Raw genomic sequence first — 19,715 nt, 5'->3', positions numbered from 1 at the left:
AACAATAGTGACTTCTTGCTATTTTTCTTGAAGCTCGCAAATGGAAAGAGAATGTCCAGCTCTGCAATTAACCCTGAACAAAGCACACAGTTAGCAAAAAAGTTTAACTCGAGGTACTTAAGACACCTTCAGGAAACAAAGGATGGACTCGAGTATGGCACCCCAGCACCAAGAAGAAATGAGTCCGAAAGAGACGCCTGGTTATATAGAGCCAAACCTTACTACAGATCAGAGTGAAGGCATCCCACGCTCATGTATAGTGGAAAGTGAACTTTATTGTGTATAGCTATTTCATTCAAGGTTACGCTGTCATTGTAAATTCTTAATGTACAAATAAAACAACAGCTCTCCAATGTTGATCAAAATGATTTACTGTAGATAGAATTGATGATTAAAAATTTCAGCTTTTATAAAACTACCTCTTTTTCATAAGTTTCGGAGCTCCAAAATCACAAAAGAATTGGCCATTTCAAGCAGACAAATATGTAGAAAATACTTCATATCAACAAACAGCTGTTACGAGAAACAAAAATTAAACTATGGATGTCATGCAGTACAATTCACGACGTAATCTCCGAATGTAAGAAAAATTCACTAGAGCATGTAAACTTTATGGCCCACAAACAGATTTATTCTGAGCTAGCTACCGGGAACTCTAGGAAATAATTTCTTCACAAAGTTCGCACAATTAGGTAGGTCCATGTGTAATTATATAGATTTCCTTAGAGATGATTAGGAACAAGGATTGCCAATGTTTTGAGTGGATCGCCGCTATGAGCTTGTCTGGTTGTGATTGATGTTTCTCAGCACTTTTAGCTCATAGTGTTTCTCTTGTTTCTCAGTCATGGCTTCTTCTATCTTATCTGGTAGGTTCACATCATTGAAATATGCTAAAAAAGTTGTGTCAGAACGGCTACATTACAAAATTTGATTAGTTAATCCAAATATTATACAGCACATAACTATTTTACTTAAAGGTTGACTTGCAACCAAATTCACATTACAGTTATTTGATATGAAAAGATTCACCATGTCTTACTCTGTTGTGTTGTCAGTGCAAAATATGTGGGAATGTGATTACAAGCTCTTAAAAGCTCAAAAACGAACTGTTAATCGCAGCCACACGAGACCGCCGTAGTTTGGATTCTCTTTCCAAAACGGCTCAAATGTGACGTAGCTGTGTTAGACGGTTTCTGTTTACACTTTCATGCAACCTTATTTGTCGAACAATTTCACAAATATACTTTACGCATTCAATAAAACCATGTCTAATGTTCTTACGCGTCTGTTTTATCGTTATCGTAATGCTGTCACTTTTAGCAGGGATATCTTTAACTTACCGTAAAAATTCGTTTAATTTTTTAGCCTTAGCTTGAAGGAGTACATATCATTGTCTGATAATCATGACGAGCCTGTTGGTCATTTGTGATAATTGAAAAGTGCTGCAGAAATTATTTGCGAAGTACTGGGTCACATGATCAGATTACGACTTGCCGATTAGACCAAACCGAAACAAAACTGTATAGTAGCAAGCATCTATATTTGATACGGGGTCTTCGGTAAAACCCGAAGTGTTTGTCATAAACTAGTGCTACGATAAGTTTTATATTGAGCTTTTTAATGGCTTTTCAATTCACGGAGAACATCACGTGACAAAACGATAACCAAATTTCATGGCTACGTCAGAGAAATAAAGAGATTCAAATCTACAGCGGCTTTTCGTTTTTGAGCTTTTAAGAGCTTGTAATCACCTTCCAACATATTTGGCACCTACTACACAACAGAGTAAGACGTGGTGAATCTTTTGATACCAAATAACTGTAATGTGAATTTTGTTGCATGTCAACCTTTAATAATCTACATATATCTCAATGCTTGTCTTTTGTCTTTTGTTGTTGATGTGTCCAGCTATAGCGATTAAAAATTTGCGATGAAAATTCCCTACCGTACTGGAATTGAACTCGCAACAATTGCAAGTAAGCATACACGCGCACCCAACCACAAGGGTGAGCCATTCTTTTTTAATTTAGTTCATCTACAGTATCCTTATCATGATTAAAGTTAAATATGTACATTTTACTAATAATTAATTAATGATATCTTGTGCAATTGTTCTTCTTTCAAAATTTTTTTAAAAGCTATTTCAAAATCCATTATTAATTTTTCTCTATTTGTATTTTTTAATTGTGCCATTTCAATTTCAAGTGTTCCGTTATAGCGCAACTGTAACAGCTTGACTTCAATTTTCAATTTCCGGTTATTGTAAAAGGCAATCGTTAGAAATTGTAAACCTACAAATGTTCACACGGTCATTCTTGAGTAGGAATAGCCTGTACTTTCTCCCTCGGTTCGGTCAGACAAAGTACCCTGGTGTGCTTTTTGCTATATTAAAAGAATTGGTGGATAGCTTCTGCGTTAACAGTAGCCTTTTTATAGACACACTTCTATGTACTCTTTGTTACTAATTCAACATGTTCTTGATTATGATTTTGTTTTTTTTCTCAGTTTGTTTTAATTATATCAGTATCAATTCACTTTTCATTGTAACAAACCATACTTTATTTAGTGATTACTTGCTAATTATTTCACATTTAAACACTTTTACAATTGTTTTAGGTTCTTCCTTCATTTAATTGAACTGTACAAAACACTTTACTTATGATATGAAGTTTAAAAATCACGATGGTAAATGTTGTCTATGTTAAATAAAACAAATTCTCTGCGCAAAGGCTTTTTTATTAACCGAGGAATGTCAGGCATTCACATAGTATATGTATATAACACAGGAGTTCACAATCTATGAGATGTACAGGTCAGTAAACACGTGTCTATGCTTTCCAGTTAGATTATTGTCTAACAATAAACAGTTCTAATATCCAGTTAGATATTAGAACTGAACTAGATAATTTATAAGAAAACCGTAATTTGGCCAACAAATCACAAAGAAAAATTTACAAAATTGCACTTACTAGCTGCAAACTCTCGAATATCTTCAGGTCTTTGCAGATAAACATCTCTACAACAGTCTAAGAAGCATCAGCTTATGACACGTGGCATCAAAACATGGGAGTTTACATTGCATATTTCAACTTGTGAAATTTAATCTTCACACAAACTTGCTATGCTATACTGATGCTACAACAAATGCTTTGTTTAAACCATTTTTGCTTAAAAAGATAAAACTACTTGGATACTAAAGCATTTTACGAACAACTTCCGCCTTTCAGAAGTCAAGGTATAAAATCTTAACTGAAGAGTTGGTGTTTAGACTAGTTTGTGCCTATTTGCTAAAGATGTTAACAAGCCAATAATGTGTTTAGTTTTCAGAAAAAGTATATGGAGAATATTTAGAAGGATTAACACTATACCTCAAAAAGCTTGAAAGAAGACAATCGACCTCTGGGTGTTCCCTCAGGTACTTTTCATTTGCCATTCTTGTTTGAATCTGGGTACAAAAAAGCATGTGCTAAAACAGCTGACTGATGAGATATTGTATATCGCATACTATGAGCAATTTCAAAGCAAATATAGTAAACTTGTTATGAATGGCTAGCAGTGTGACAAAGTTATTCTGAGAAGTTACCATGCATGACATTGTACAATTGAACAAACAACGCAAAAATTTGTGAATTAAATAGGCGTTAAAGAATTTTCCGAGTTATGTATTTGTCATATACACAAAATTATAAGGCTAGTAAAAAATTCAAATACTTCGACCATATCATTTACAAACACTAGCGGATATTCACTAGACAAAGCGTAATAAAAGCACGTCGATACTTAAATTTTTAGCCTCATACCTTGTGGCGATTAAGTTTTTCCTGTTGTGTTTTGCTCAGAGCACCCAAATCGTTCGGCCCTCCCAAATCATATCTTTCCAAGCCATGAGGTGGATCTGCTTTAGGTTGATCAGCCATCTTGAATTGTTACCAGAGTGATGGGCATCCGCAAAAAGTTCTAAAAATAAATTTTATTTTGAACAAATTATTTTTTAAAATAAATTGCATAAAAATAAATATTGTTAATTACATAGATTGAGTAAATGTATTACTTATAAGTTTTGCATGCACACGCGTTGTTGAGTCGTGAGAGTATAAAACTAACCGTGTTTCTCAAAATGAGTAGTTAACGGGGCCGTTAGTGACGCAACACAGACCCGACTCATGATGGTGTTGCAGGAATTGTGGTCTCTAAATTATCACATGCTGTAGCAACTTTTGCATAAATTTAGAATTTTATTTTTTTGAACACACTTTGCGGCTCCAACTCTTGTTGTCAAGACTAGGACAGCTTCATAATGACAAATACAAGTGCAAAGTTCCCTATCGATATACAAGTTGTAAGGTAAGTTGTTTGACGTATCATTTTGTAATGTGTATAGCAAAGTAAGAACTTTATGCAATAATCTAGTAGATTAGCACAATGTGAGCCGTTACTGGCAACTGGTTCAAGCCATATTATACAATACACTAACAAACCGAAAAGAAACAAACCTAAAATAATTTTCTATTTTCTTTATTAAAATGCTCAGGATTGGCATGAAAGAAATCGAAAGATTTAAAGCGTTGTTTGGGGAGTGGGGTAAACACGATATTTTGTTTTTTATTGAGTTTGCTGCAAAAATCATTGTTTTCGATAAGCAATGTTGTTTTGATGTACGTGTAAAAAATCTGTAAACACTCCTCTTTCATGAGTTAGCAAGTGTGATGGATATAATTTATAACTAATAATTGCTTAGTGCAAGGCTACAATAGGACTTTTGAAGTTAGCACCTATGAGATCATTTAGTAAAGATACAACAGATACATCTGTGATATGGAAGCAGTTTCAAAGTAAAATTACAAGATGTGCTTAATACTGCCGAGTTAAAATAGTTAGACAAGCGGGCAGATGTCGATCTAACACAAGATCATTACCTAGCTTATCTGCTCATGTAAAAGTTTTGTGGAAATGTGCTGAAGGCTGATGAAGGCACATTTACACGCATGTGCAACCAATAAAGTTAAAAATTCTTACTGCTCTTGATGAAGTATCAGGAGAAAAAGACTCCTTTTATGCCAAATTGCTTTACTGATGTAGTAGTTAATGGGGTACAACCCATCACATGGTGGGGTAGAAAATTGTCACTGGTATTGACAATGATACAATGGCACACTCAAAAAATGTTTACTGCAATCAGCTTTTGTGTGAGTATCAGGATAGTAATCTTCACTTTTGGTTGCTTTCAATCAAAAATAAATAAAAACCGGCTAGATACTGAAAAAGCTGACAAGCTGGTACATGTATTTATATTTCGCATGATAAACAGCATTGATCGCAACCATGAAAAATGTACTTAAATTTTTTATAGAGCTTTTTGTTGGCTCTCTCTTGTACCTTGTGTAAAACTGCTGGTAGCTCTGCTCCAGTAACCTATAAACTTTTTAGTTTGCATATTATAATTTTATATGGCTGTTGAGTGCAAGAAACATAAGATCTTGTCAAATTAAAGCATGCAAGTCATCAATACTGAAAAGCAGGTTGACCAGCATTCTAATGTGCAATGCAACTCATGGACCATTTACATACATTTACATCCATATTTAAAAATGTGATATTTTTTTAAACAATCGTGATTGTTTCCAACTTTGAAAAAGCTATTTAACAGTAAAGGGTACCCACGTTTAAAAAACCCTTACCTCTTTGACCACTCACTTAATGCTTAGAACTTCTATAGACTAAGTGGGTCTTTGACCACTTAGTCAAAGACCTACTTAGTCATTGACCCACTTAGTCTTTTGGCCCAGCAATGCTTGACTAGCAATGCTTGACTAGCACCTTGACTAGCAATGCTACTGGGCAGTTTGGGCCTCATCATTATTTCTTTTGTTGTTTTTCTGTTTTCATATCTTTTGATGAAATAAAACAAAACAAAGAGGTCAAAGTAAGTAGTTAAAAGAGTTTAAAAGTAGTTTGACTCAGAAGAACTGAGTCAAAGCAATTCAGGTGCCGTGAAATAAAGGCTACGCCAAGGCCTTTTATTTATGTAACAACATTCTATGTGTCATTTTATGTTATTAATTTACTAAAAATGACTGTTTAAAAATAGTTATTTGAGCTACTGTCACTTTAATACAAACGAGTATCGCAAAATATGGCGGTTGAATCTACCTCGAATAAAACAGATGCTTTGGATAGTCAATATGGCCATAGCAAATGGCAATTGACTTGCCATTTCTAAAAAGCCTTGGTTTTCGATACAAGCTCAAGATCAAAGTTGACATCTTTTTAATCTTTGTTTTGGAAATTTTTCAGCACTTTAGCCTCGTTTATGGTGATACGTTGCTTTAATGCTTAATTTGCTCCAATGCTTTAATTTCACATACCATTTTTTTACCTTGTTTAAGAGCTGTATTCTATACACATCCCCTTACAAGCTAAAATATGTAGCAATGAATTAAAAAAAAATGAAGGTGTAGAACTACAGTTATAACAGAAAGCACGAAAGGCACGAAAAAATACATGCACTAGTGCACCAATATAACGATCTGTATTACACTGGTGTAGAAGCTGGTTGTACTACAAAGTGCCTTTGTCAATGCATGAATGTATTTTGAAATATTTGTTGCTGATATTCATGTTATGGCCAAGTTTGTTGGCATTGCTTTTTTCTTTGGTGGTCACAAGATGGTATGAACACTGGCCAGATATAGTTCTAATGACACCGCGACTTTGTTTCTTGTAGATAAATTAATTAATCAATAACTAATTATTCTCAATAGCTAGAGAGTGGCAATGATTTGGTTCTGATGACAGGCAGGTAGGGTGCTACACATTGAAACAAAACTACACAATATACATTTATGAGGTAATTGCTACAGATAGGTTACAAGAGATGAGCACTTTCACTAAATCAGTTGCATCACCCTCCGTCCTCAACTAGCCCAGCAAACATCTGCAACTTCTGTATTAAATCTGAATCAAAAATTAACATTTTTGGTAGTTAATGTTTAAATTCATTCTTATCTAAATATGTTTGAACCCAAACATCAAATAATATTTTTAATCCCTAACATTAGTATAAGCGATGCTGCCTGTTGGGGTGTATAGAGCACCAGAGTACTTCTGATTGATATTGTATCTACAAGCCTCTCATAACAGATGATCCATCTGATTCAAGTCTACCGTGATTCGGAAGTGGTAGGTATATGTATATGCACACTGAATTGCTTCTCAAAAAATTGCTAGTTTCATGTGTTCAAACTTGTGTTACTAGCTGAACAATGATGGAGTTCAAACTGCGGCTCTCAATCTGCATTATGACAGCGTCCCGTGTTCTTAGGTCTGTGGGCATGGGCACATCAAGACTCAGTAGTCTTGACGGAACAATCTATTCATGATTAGCATTTGAATTTTTTCGCACTGCATTACAATTTGCTATATATCACAAGAGCATGGGCAAATGAAGTAGTTCAATGATTTTTTTCAAATGAACTGTAAATAAGATTATTTACTAAATTTTTCCTACACAAAATGGTTTTAAATGTAATTTCATTCATTATGGTTTATGGAACTTTATTGCTGGTAGCGTAGAAGTAGCAGGATATACAATAAACAAGTATCTTGAGATATTGGTTTGGCAGTTTTTATTGGCTCTTAAATGTCATGTAACAACCAGGTCACAGATTATTTGCAACCATGTAGTTTAGTGTGACGTATTCCCTGTAGATACGGCTCATTGCAACCTGTACTCAGATGTGAAAGCATAACTAACTGGCATGACCAGCTTATTTTCCAATAATTTAAAACTTTTTTTGCAGTTTTGTTTCCTTTTGTAGAACCTTTGTTAAATGCTTAAAAACATAGTACAAAGTTTTCTGCTCATCTTGTGCTACACATTTTCAAGTAACACATTCATTCGCTTAGTCTGAAGGTTTTACTGCTACTCTTCCTCTTTATTTAGCCAAATGTGTGTTGACCTGTTGACCTTTGTCATCTGCGGAAACATGTTAATGGTGCTGTCTGTTTACTAAAGGGACTTGAGTTAAAGCAAATGTCATGTTGAAGAATCTCCGAGTCATCGTGATGCAAGATATTTGGGCTTGAGTTTTGGCAGCTGGATGTCTGATGAATTAGTAGATTAACGCAAAGAGCTATTATTAATAGGCTTTCTAGATGAGAATGGATGATAGTTTATTTGTTCAGAGCCTAGCCTTCTCAGTTAATGGTCATCACAACTGTAGTATTGTTAGAGGCAGTCAATTTTAGATGTTCAAGTTTATACGCAGATTGTAGATTCTCTTTAGCACTGCTAGGGAGCGCTCGTTTGACGTAGTCAAGTTTTAACAACCTAATTGTGATGGCTCTCATTCTGGTCCCACTCATTCTGAACCTCTCTCCCATCCTAAACACCCCGCTCACCTTGAACCCCTCTCTCACCCTAAACCCCTCTCTCCCATCCTAAATACCCCTCTCTCACCTTAAACCTCTCTCTCACAGTAAACCCCTCTTTCACCCCAAACTGTTCATCCATCCCAAACCTCTCCATCCTAAACTCCTGTCCTAAACTCCTTCCCTACTTATCGTAACCTCCTATCCATCTCTCCACTCATCTTAAGGCTGGTTCACGCTATACCCTCGCTATATCTATATGACGGTTGATCGTCGGTTATATGAACCGTGAACCGATGCCATCGACGAGGATACGTTGAGAAAGTTTGTAGCTTTCAAACTTTCCCGATATTTTGCCGAGCATCGACGACTATACCTCTCTAATGTAAATCATTTTGGCGATAGTAATTCGCAGTCGTGGATAGCACGTTGTATTTATTTCCGTTTATGGTAGTTGCTGCGAGATTTGTATTTGATTCAAGCACGCGAAAGCAAAGAGGTTTCTCTGCGAAAATTTAAAAATGATAATGTGAACATTATGTCACGAAGTATTTGCTGATGCAAACGCGGATAGGTTCGTGATAGTGTGAACATTGTTATCATCGACGATCACCGAAGTATAATACTTCAGTAATAATTGTGGCATCAGCGCCGAGATATGGCTATATAGTGTGAACCAGCCTTTAGCTACCCATCTCTCTTCTAGCTACCTATGCGAATGATAATTTTCATGTATGTGTGCAAATGATTTATTATCTTCAAATATAGAGCATAATATTACTCTGACCCTGACACTGGTAAAAGCAGATGATACATGCAAATGAAAGCATTTTAAACTTTTTCTGTGAAACCAAATTCACCTCAAACTAGGTTTGGCATCAGCAATCACTATACATTTTGCAGAAGGGATCTCACATATACACAGATACATAATTTAATTGTAATCCTGAGTATTTAAATTAAATGAATCAGCCATAGGGCTATTAACTATACTTAATATATAGTTAATATGTCTATGTATAGTTAATAAGTCTATGGAATCAACAACGAGGATTGTTACATAGCTTTGTGTTAACCCTGCTAGCTGAGACACTATAATTATTACCTCATTGTTTCTTAAATATACTGGGTTTTTATGGCATTATATAATGCAATTTCCATCATTGAATTAGTGATGCCTTCTTTGTTTTTTAATTTAGTTATTTTCACGCCTAGCTGCTTTGCTAAACAGTTCAAATTTCAGAAGATTTAAACATCCCAAAGTCTGTGTACAACGCAATCAAATTTGTCAACAAATTTTCGTATTGTCATGTTCTCCTCCGTGTAAAGATGTACTACGGTAAACTTATTATCTTGAAGAGTAGACATTATGAATGAGTGGCATTCTCTCAACAGCTTACAGCCAATCTATACAAAACTGACCAACTTGAGTATTCAAGTTATGCAAGAATCACGGACAACATGCTTTCAGCAAAAACCAAACATTTTTTGAAGTTAATTTAGAACTTCAAAGTGAGTCTGAGAGATGAACTAATCCTCCAGTGAGTCAGTTTGAGTAAACCTCTTAAAATTTGACTCGCAATGAAAATTTGTGAATGGAGAGAGAATTAGAATATTCATTTGAAACAAGATTATTTGGGTTCCTTAGAGTGTAAGGATTCCATTGATATATAAATATGCATAGTTACTGGATGCTAAACTACCAAAACTCTGAGAAAGCAAATTAAGTAAAAATTTGGCGTTGTTGAACAATTGCGTCCCAACTATGTTGTCCCCAACTATGTTGTCCCCAACTATGTTGTCCCCAACTATGTTGTCCCCAACTATGTTGTCCCCAACTATGTTGTACCCAACTGTGTTGTCCGGCACTGTATTCAAGAGACTTCGTGTGACCCTACTGTTATATCACATATGTTCTAGTGACTTCATGTGACCTTACTGTTACGTCGGCAAGAAGAAGCTGGACACTGCGATGCAGCAGACGGCTCACTTGTACGACTTTAGAGTGACTTATGAGCCATTTCTTCTTCGACCAGGACTTCCTCCTGAAGGAATGGAGAAGCCAGAAAAGCTCAAAACTATCAGGTTGGTAAGGCAGGCAGATATCTTTTGCTTGCTATGTTTAACAGAGTATAATTTCTCTAGAACCAGCAAGAGGCTACGCGCTACTTGTCAAGATTGCCTGAGAAATCACTTCAATTGCTTAGAGTTACTTTCTTTAGAACAATATAGACTCTCCTTACACATATTTCTGTTATTTCCCCCTCTTAGTTTTGCTTCCCTACTGTTTAGATGCCTTGTGTAGTCATTCTCATGCCATGACTTTAAAACAATATTCTGAAATGTTGTGCAAGTCTTCTGACTATTTTTGAAGTTGGCTTTTAAACTTTGGAGTCATTTTCTCTCAGTCTTGTATTGCAATGAAATTATTCAGGACAAGTTTTTGCGACCTGAATACTGATTGCGTTTAATCAAATTACACCGCTGACAGCAATTATTTTCAGCATAATCTATAAATATTTAATAAGAACACGTAGCACATTTACGTAACATTTTATTGACCGGGTCATATTGGGTGACCTAAGGATGAAAAAATTGATAGCAGAATTTTTGGAAGCAATTTAAATCAAATCATGCTTCAGTCAACCTCGACATACAAGCTTGATGCATTCTAAGATCTTCCAAGGTATCAATTGTTGGAGCAGATACTCTTATTAGTTTAATTCGTTTTAGAGCTCAAAAACTGTACAATAAGTATTTGAGGTTAACCTCACACTAAATGCATTACATAGCACTATTTAAAAAAAATTTATACATGAAAATTAGAGATTTCAAGTAATAATAGTAAATTGTCTCTTTCACCTCTGTGTTACAATAGGTGGAAGGAAGTGTAGCCTTGGTGACACAGGACATGAACAGTGCGTAGGTAGAGCTAGGGATAGAGTCTTAGTCTAACTCAGACTATGAGAACTTTAGATTACCATAAGACCTCTATTTGAACGCCATGGCGCACTATTTTTCAACCCCTTCTTTAGTGGCTGTCAAATAGAGGCTGGCGTTGTCTTTTTCGAATGGCTCATCCGAATTTTGGAAACATAAATATAGCCCTTTTACAGGCGCAGCGAATGTTGCCTGTTTTTTGCCCTCCTTCTGGTGGAGCTACCCTAATCTTTTTGGGTGAAATAAAGTTGCTAACTTACCTCCAACTTGTCGTAGTTCTCATAATGAATATGCATTGATAAACAAAGAAATATCTCTACCAGTTGATATCGATTTCTTGCAATTAACCTGCAATGATAATATAGCCTGTGTCCAGCTTTGCAATTTGTTGGAACTTTCAATTTTTATTTCATTTTAAATTTGAAGACATTTTTATTTTGTATCTGTATTTAACAATGCTGCACAAAAGCTATTGCACTCATTGACATGTGTGCTACAATTTACAGTAAAAATTAGCTTTTTATGTGCAATTAAAGAGGAGTTACGAGCGTCGATCCATTGTATGATCAGATTACGGCTATGATGCTATCAAATATTATGCTATAAATCTGCAAATTTTTTTAGTTATATGACAATAATCTATCAAATGCTACAAATATACATGTATATTCATGAACAAGTCACATAAACAAACCATAGTCACCACAAACAAACCACATAAACAAACCTACTTATACATGCATAAACAAAAATTAACATTTTTGAAATGAAAATGTTTGCATGATTTGCTCGGCTAGTTGCGTTCTGATTGTCGCTTTCGATGGAACAAACATCTTCTGGCTGTTCAATATGCTTTACAATGTCTTCTGACCTCAACTCTTTGTCTGCACTGCTGAACTAGTCGATATTAGTGTCCAAACAATTTTTTCAGCTGAGCAAAACTTTTACGCATTGCGTTTCACACAAATACGTGTAATGATAAACTTTTAGCCGCATGCGCGTAAAGCACAACTTCCAGCCTAAAACTAATCATTTTAGGTTGGAAGTTGTTATACCACCGTACTTTATATTTAAACCGTTTTTATACTTGGAAGCACTAAGACCGCATTAAACAAAAAACTACTATTAGCCTAATTTATTATTTCTATGATGTTGCTTTCAAAGTTTTAACGAAAACAACGAAGAGCCTTAGAGTTGGACAACGAGATAATTGATTGTTATTGATGTCAATAATTCATTATTGATACGATTTTGTGAACATTTTTCTACTGATCCCTTGCTATTATGGGTTCGTAAAAATCAAAAAATGTCAAAGTGGTGGTTCAATAAAGGTGGTGATCAATTAAAAGGTGGTGCTCAATTTTTCAACCCTCCTTCCATAGTGCTGGTCAAACAGATGTGGTGTTCAAATAGAGGTGGCGTTCAATTAGAGGTTTTACGGTAGCATAATATGCTACAATTGTTTGTTTTTATATTACATATTCTATATCTTGTTTTAATTATCTGTTCTAGCCTCTTCACTCATCTTTGTTTTATGATTTCTTCTTTTCACACTGGCTTTGCTTTCTTCCGTTTGATAAATAGTAGACAGCTTCAGAAATTTGTTAAAGAAGTTATTTTAAGGTGTTTGCTCATGTTTTTTGTAGTATTTCTTGTTTTAGTTCTACAAAAATTATTGCCTTCTTTTATTTTATGCTGCTACTACCACTAGGGCTAGTCTTAATTTGTTTAATATTATTTGAAAATGGTAGATCCAAACTATGTGAAGGAGAACTACATACATATATACTGATTAATAAAACTTCCATGTTTATAGAGGAATTTTGGATTTTGTTTGAAGTTACTTTGTATGTTAAGCCAAGTATTTACTCATCTTTGTCTAACGTTACAAAAACTTTGTATGTCAAGAGATTATACTGTAAGTTGAAGCATTGCTATATAGTCAAATGGCTTCACATTTTTCATTGGCCTACTTTAGTGAATGCGCGTGAGCATGACAAACATATGTAAATTGTTTCACAAGGAACCTACTCGTGAGCAAATTAAGATTGTGTTTCTCGTAACCATTTTTGCAAGATGTACAAGTATATATCTTACCACTCTCGCATTTCTTTTAATTGCGCTGAAAGAGAATTTATCATCTGAGCTGATGGGAATATAAAGTGTGAATTCTTTTAGCAAGACAGGCCAGTTATACAAGCTGGGAGAGTCGGTTGGTATAGACTTTACCGGCAAAGCTCAGCGGTTTCCTAACACCTTAATTGGCCATCAGATGATGGAATACTGCAAGTCCCTCGACCCAACCCGAAAGTTGCAAAGTCAGGTTGTCGAGAGAGTTTTTAAGGTGAGCTAAGGTCATATTGTTGACATCACTTGAAAGCATGGGTTGTTTTCATTTCATTGAATGTCGCTAAACATTGTATAATCCCACGACCAAACGAGCGGATGCGAAGTTGGGGAGTTTTTATGATAAATGCATGTGCACACAACTTACGAAAATTATTCATCAACAATGAGACAAACCCTTGTTTGAAAATTTTATCAACAATTTTAACTATCGTTTTGCAGATTAGTTAAAGTATAATAACGATACAAAACACATATAGGCCTATTTAAATATGTTACCAAGTCTTTGTAAATTATCGAAATTCTATAAAAACTTACCCATCTGATCGGATTATACACAGATAGACAGATGTATTAGGACGAAAATCGTCACAAAACGCTTGAAAAGCTTGGTTTAATAAAAGTTAAGATCGGAAATTGAAACGGCGGTCGACAGATAATAGAACGATCAAGTCGTGCGCATTTCGCGAAAAAATAACGTGCACTTTTCACCAGTCTATAGCATTGTCGAATTGCCGAAGGTTTCGCCAATTAACATAGGAGTACAGAAATCGTTTCATTTTTGCCGATTTCAATTTTTACATTTTCTTATGAGATTATTACAATAATTAATTATAAGTTTGGATGACTACAGAACAATGACTACGTAGTACAGATTTTCTAAAAATCTATATAAATATCACAACTTCGTGATATTGATAGCTATGACGTTTTGAAATGTAAACGAAATTGTGAATTGGTTTTATATTATTACTGTATTAATAATATTGGTTATTCTAATAATATCAATGCATTTTATTTCTAATATTGGCCAATATTGCATTTCTCTTTTTGCAGGAGGAGAGATATAAACATATAATCTTTTCCTTTCATTATTGCTATTTGTTGTATATAATAACACCCACACCCAGTACATTACAGCTACCATTGCAATTATCCGATTTGACTGCTAATATTGCATTTCTCAACTATCAGTACCCTTTCTTTTTTCCAATATCACTTTGGTCGTGGGCTGTATGACAGTGGAATTTCTAGTGTATGTTATTTTTATTATAGATATCTAGAATAACCTCTATAATTTCATTGTATTAAATGTTTTTAAACATTGTGTAACAATCATGTGTTTTTCTTACTATAGATATAGATCTAAAGTAACCTATATAATTTCTAAGGTTATTTAGATATCTATATCTAAGTAACCTTACCTTTCTATATCTAGGTTTATTCTATGATTATCAAGAGTTGGATGTTGATTTATAATAGTAGCATGCTAGAATGTTACCTATACATCTATTTGTAGCGCCCAAATTATCAGTAGTACTATTACTGTTGTTCATATAGTTAGTCTTTAGTCTAACACAAACCAATCATCTTATTATGTTGTGATCACCAGCTACAACTATATGTATCTCGGATAAATACTTGGGGTACATACTTTATGGGGCACAGTTTGTGTTATGTACATACTTTATGGGGCATATTTTATGTTATGTACATACTTTATGGGGCACAGTTTGTGTTATGTACATACTTTATGGGGCATAGTTTGTGTTATGTACATACTTTATGGGGCACAGTTTGTGTTATGTACATACTTTATGGGCCATATTTTGTGTTATGTACATACTTTATGGGGCATAGTTTATGTTATGTACATACTTTATGGGGCATAGTTTATGTTATGTACATACTTTATGGGGCATAGTTTGTGTTATGTACATACTTTATGGGGCACAGTTTGTGTTATGTACATACTTTATGGGCCATATTTTGTGTTATGTACATACTTTATGGGGCATAGTTTGTGTTATGTACATACTTTATGGGGCATAGTTTATGTTATGTACATACTTTATGGGGCATAGTTTGTGTTATGTACATACTTTATGGGGCATAGTTTATGTTATGTACATACTTTATGGGGCACAGTTTGTGTTATGTACATACTTTATGGGCCATATTTTGTGTTATGTACATACTTTATGGGGCATAGTTTATGTTATGTACATACTTTATGGGGCATAGTTTATGTTATGTACATACTTTATGGGGCATAGTTTGTGTTATGTACATACTTTATGGGGCATAGTTTATGTTATGTACATACTTTATGGGGCATAGTTTATGTTATGTACATACTTTATGGGGCATAGTTTATATTATTTACATACTTTATGGGGCATAGTTTGTATTATGTACATACTTTATGGGGCATAGTTTATATTATTTACATACTTTATGGGGCGTAGTTTGTATTATGTACATACTTAATGGGACCACTTACTGAGGCTATCAAGCCAACTGTAAGGTTTTTCACTGTCTGTCTGTAGGCTTATTTCACCGATGGCTTATTGCCAAACAGATCCCTCCTGGACGGCTTCGCTTCTAGTCTTGGCTTTAACACTTCTGCATATACCGGCTACATGGACTCTATAGACAACCTGAAAAAAACGGAGAATACCGCTAGGTCATGGATGTCAAAGGTCACCACAGGTAGTCTTGTTAACAGGGTCCAATAGGAAGCTTTTTAAATTCCATTACAAAAATTTTGATGTTTGAAACATCAATATAGTAGAAAGTTGATGAAATAATAGTTTTAGCTTAGGTAATTCTTGGTTTTTTTTTTAGATATACACAGTTTAGCTAGGGTGTTTTGTCTAGAATGGCTAGTAACTATTATATTTGCGCATGCTGCAATTGTTCGCTATATTACAGTTATAGACGGCGGTTACGAACCCATTAGAAAAGCATTGGATTATTGCAATTCGTAATGCGTAACTACAGTGAAACATGGATAACTCGCCCTCGGATATAGTGAACACATGGTTTACTCGAATGGATTTGCTTGGTCCATTCCCACGCAATGATAAATGGCTCTATATAACTCGAACTCAACACTGTTACTTCGAACTGTTTTTTGCCCAACGGCTACCGAAACGGTTGCTATCGCTTTAGAAAATCACTTTATTCCAAGCCATAGAGGTAAACCACAACTTTTCGTAATTCATAAGCGTCGTTATTACCTCCATCGGCAAAATATTTTTGTCAACGACTTTTCTAAAGGTTTGGTGAAATTTGATTTATACTGCTATACGATGAATAGCACGGGCTAGCCGGGTCACGCGCGCAAGGATTTTCGCCACGCACATACAAAACAAAAACAACATGTTGTTTTTGTTTTGTATTTGCGTGGCGAAAATCCTTGAGTGCGTGATTCGGCTAGCCCGTGATGAATAGTTTTCCGACGTTGATTCCGTGTTGAATCAACGTCGGAATGTTGAATGTTTAAAACGTCTTAAAAATTGTTGTAATTAAACGTATACGTTGTCTTAGCTAAAAAAACTATTCATCGTTTGACCTAAACACAGAATACGTGTGTACATTCAATAAGTATCCATTCAAAAAGCGTGAGTGATATACAATGTATCGTAAAACTTCGTAAAACTTTTAATTGAACTGCCTCGGAGTGTTGCTCTTAACGAATCCCAGGTAAAGTAAGGTAGTCCTTGCAAAAACTTCAAGAAAAATCCGCAAAATTGATCGTGGGTAAAACGCTCAAAAGAAAAAGATGTCTTTTCTTTTGAGCATTTCAGTAACGATCAAGTTTTGCCAAAGTCAATCTAAAAAATGTCCTGGCAATAACATCACCTCAAACAACAAACCAATCTCAAGTGATAGAAAAATCTCTACACTTTTTGATAAAAACGTTTTGAACTTTACATTAGAAGCATTTAATTTGAAACAAGCCATTTGTGCTTTTAATTTATATTATAGTTTGTATAAGTACATGTATCTACTAATAAATAAGTAAATACATGGACTTGTGACAGTGCTCTGATAACTTGAACGCTCTGATAATTCGAACACTTTTGCTCGGTCCCGTGAAGTTCGAGTTATCCGTGTTTCACTGTATATATATATATAAACATATAGGAAAGAAAGCTAGCCTATTTAGCGAATAACTTTTTCTGGCTGAGCATTAGTCGATGTTTATAAGAACTGAATTATGCAAAGCCGTGATTTATGATTTACTCAGTAATCCACAGTTTTAGGTTTTTAATTGGAATTTTATTATGAAGCCATGTTGGAAGCATACAAAAGTACTTCCCATAGAAAGTGTGAATTATTCAAGTAGCCATATTATCCTAACAGCAAATAAATTTACAGACATTTTTTTGTGATGTTTAAGGTTTAATGTAGTACTACAAACGACAAATCTAGATTGGATTACAACCTTAGTGGTTAGTTTTTTTATGATTTTAACTCGCTGCCAACACGTAATACTTTTGAAGTCACAAACGCAGTGTCCTTTTTAATTCGCTGTTTTCTGTAAATATACTTGTTTGTTGTGTTACTTTCTGTAAGACTTGATTCTGAATCACTCATCCTATCTTGTCATTGGTTCTTCACCTGTCATATGTTGTCATTGCAGGAGTGCCATTCTATATAATCAATGGGGAGCCTCAGTTCTCCGGTATCCAAGAGCCTGACACATTCGTCAAGGTGTTTGCCAAGTTTGCCGCTAGAAAATAGTGACCACTATCTAATGACACAATAGTTCATGATTATTATGGTTGTATTGTATGCATATGTACACGTCAGTCTTTGAGTTTTTCTTTTCCAGCAAGTGTTGACATATTTTTCTGCTATGTTGTATATCCTTTTATTTTCTGCATGTTCAGAATGACCATATTCAATTCATGAAGTTGTAATTCACAAGCTTTGAACGACTTACGATGGATGTACATTTGAATGTGTCATTATTTGTGCTGCAGAAAATATAATGATATTTGCATGAGTGGTTCCAATCCTTAAATGTATATCAAAGATGTTAAATACCCAGAATGCATATACATAAACTGTACCCATCTATAAATATATATCAGTGATGTTAAATACCCAGAATTCATATACATGTATATGAACTTTACCCATCTATAAATATATTTCAGTGGTCTTAAATACCCAGAATGCATATACATGAACTGTACCCATCTGTAAATATATTTCAGTAATGTTAAATACCCAGAATGCATATACATATACATAAACTGTACATATCTATAAATATATTTCAGTAATGTTAAATACCCAGAATGCATATACATATACATAAACTGTACCTATCTATAAATATATTTCAGTAATGTTAAACACCCAGAATGCATATACATATACATAAACTGTACCTATCTATAAATATATATCAGTGATGTTAAATACCCAGAATTCATATACATGTATATGAACTGTACCCATCTGTAAATATATTTCAGTAATGTTAAATACCCAGAATGCATATACATATACATAAACTGTACCTATCTATAAATATATTTCAGTAATGTTAAATACCCAAAATGCATATACATATACATAAACTGTACCTATCTATAAATATATTTCAGTAATGTTAAATACCCAAAATGCATATACATAAACTGTACCCATCTATAAATAGATATCAGTGATCTTAAATACCCAGAATACCTATACATAGATTGTACCCATTCATACATATATATATCAGTGATCTTAAATACCCAGAATGCATATATAGCAGCACGACTGAAGCAGTACACTAAAGAGCAGGATAACAAGAGAGAAGATAAACTGTTCACACATAATCTAAGAGTGTATTCCCAGTTCAAAGGTGAACTGACTGGGTCAATTCCTGATCCTCTTAAATCCAGCACCTCAAAATTTCAAAAGGTCATCTAGGCAGTAGAGGTTACTCATGACACCGCTGCAGATTGGCAAAAGTGGCTCAAAAAAAGCCACCGACAAATTGTGGTCCATCAAGGACTCACCATCAACGAACCAGACATCAAATGTGGACTGCAGCGTATGAAGGCTGGACAGCACCTAGACCTGACTTGACTCAAGCCTCCTGGTTTAAGAGATTGACATCTCTGTATGGTAGAATGGCAAAGCAAATGGAATGCCTGATAGAGAAGGTGAGTATCCAGAGCGGCCGACCAATTATAGACGAACTGGCCGATGACTCTCACCGGCCTGCTGGAAACCAGCAGGCCGGTGAGAGTCATCGGCACCTGATG

General features: G+C 34.8%; 2 protein-coding genes across 2 annotated transcripts; one reads left to right on the top strand and one right to left on the bottom strand.

Annotated features, from left to right (window-relative positions):
• Positions 1-265: 265 nt before the first annotated feature.
• On the bottom strand, positions 266-3,918 carry LOC137387745 (RIIa domain-containing protein 1-like). Its single transcript, XM_068074247.1, has 4 exons — positions 3,801-3,918; positions 3,369-3,445; positions 2,970-3,016; positions 266-890 (listed from the first exon to the last, which is right to left on the bottom strand). Exons 1-4 carry the CDS (start codon positions 3,915-3,917, stop codon positions 772-774), a joined length of 360 nt encoding a protein of 119 aa, XP_067930348.1. The 5' UTR covers position 3,918; the 3' UTR covers positions 266-771.
• A 266-nt stretch (positions 3,919-4,184) lies between these two features.
• On the top strand, positions 4,185-18,460 carry LOC137387534 (uncharacterized). The gene is made up of 5 exons (XM_068073986.1): positions 4,185-4,344; positions 10,291-10,455; positions 13,489-13,654; positions 15,987-16,149; positions 18,089-18,460. The coding sequence occupies exons 2-5, from the start codon at positions 10,343-10,345 to the stop codon at positions 18,187-18,189; spliced, it is 543 nt and encodes a 180-aa protein (XP_067930087.1). The 5' UTR covers positions 4,185-4,344; positions 10,291-10,342; the 3' UTR covers positions 18,190-18,460.
• The last annotated feature ends 1,255 nt before the right edge of the window (positions 18,461-19,715 follow it).

Source organism: Watersipora subatra, chromosome 2 (assembly GCF_963576615.1).
Source record: "Watersipora subatra chromosome 2, tzWatSuba1.1, whole genome shotgun sequence".
Classification (NCBI taxonomy): domain Eukaryota; kingdom Metazoa; phylum Bryozoa; class Gymnolaemata; order Cheilostomatida; family Watersiporidae; genus Watersipora; species Watersipora subatra.
The sequence above is the reverse complement of the archived record's forward strand: the minus strand, read 5'-3'. Positions and strand labels throughout refer to the sequence as shown.

Excerpts from the sequence above, each read along its gene's own strand:
- LOC137387745 (XM_068074247.1), bottom strand. The coding sequence starts at position 3,917 with ATGGCTGATCAACCTAAAGCAGATCCACCTCATGGCTTGGAAAGATAT. Across the intron at positions 3,446-3,800 it reads AAAAACTTAATCGCCACAAG|ATTCAAACAAGAATGGCAAA; the intron begins GTATGAGGCTAA and ends TTTTGTACCCAG. Across the intron at positions 3,017-3,368 it reads CTTCTTTCAAGCTTTTTGAG|AGATGTTTATCTGCAAAGAC; the intron begins GTATAGTGTTAA and ends AGACTGTTGTAG.
- LOC137387534 (XM_068073986.1), top strand. The coding sequence starts at position 10,343 with ATGCAGCAGACGGCTCACTTGTACGACTTTAGAGTGACTTATGAGCCA. Across the intron at positions 13,655-15,986 it reads TTGTCGAGAGAGTTTTTAAG|GCTTATTTCACCGATGGCTT; the intron begins GTGAGCTAAGGT and ends GTCTGTCTGTAG. Across the intron at positions 16,150-18,088 it reads GATGTCAAAGGTCACCACAG|GAGTGCCATTCTATATAATC; the intron begins GTAGTCTTGTTA and ends TTGTCATTGCAG.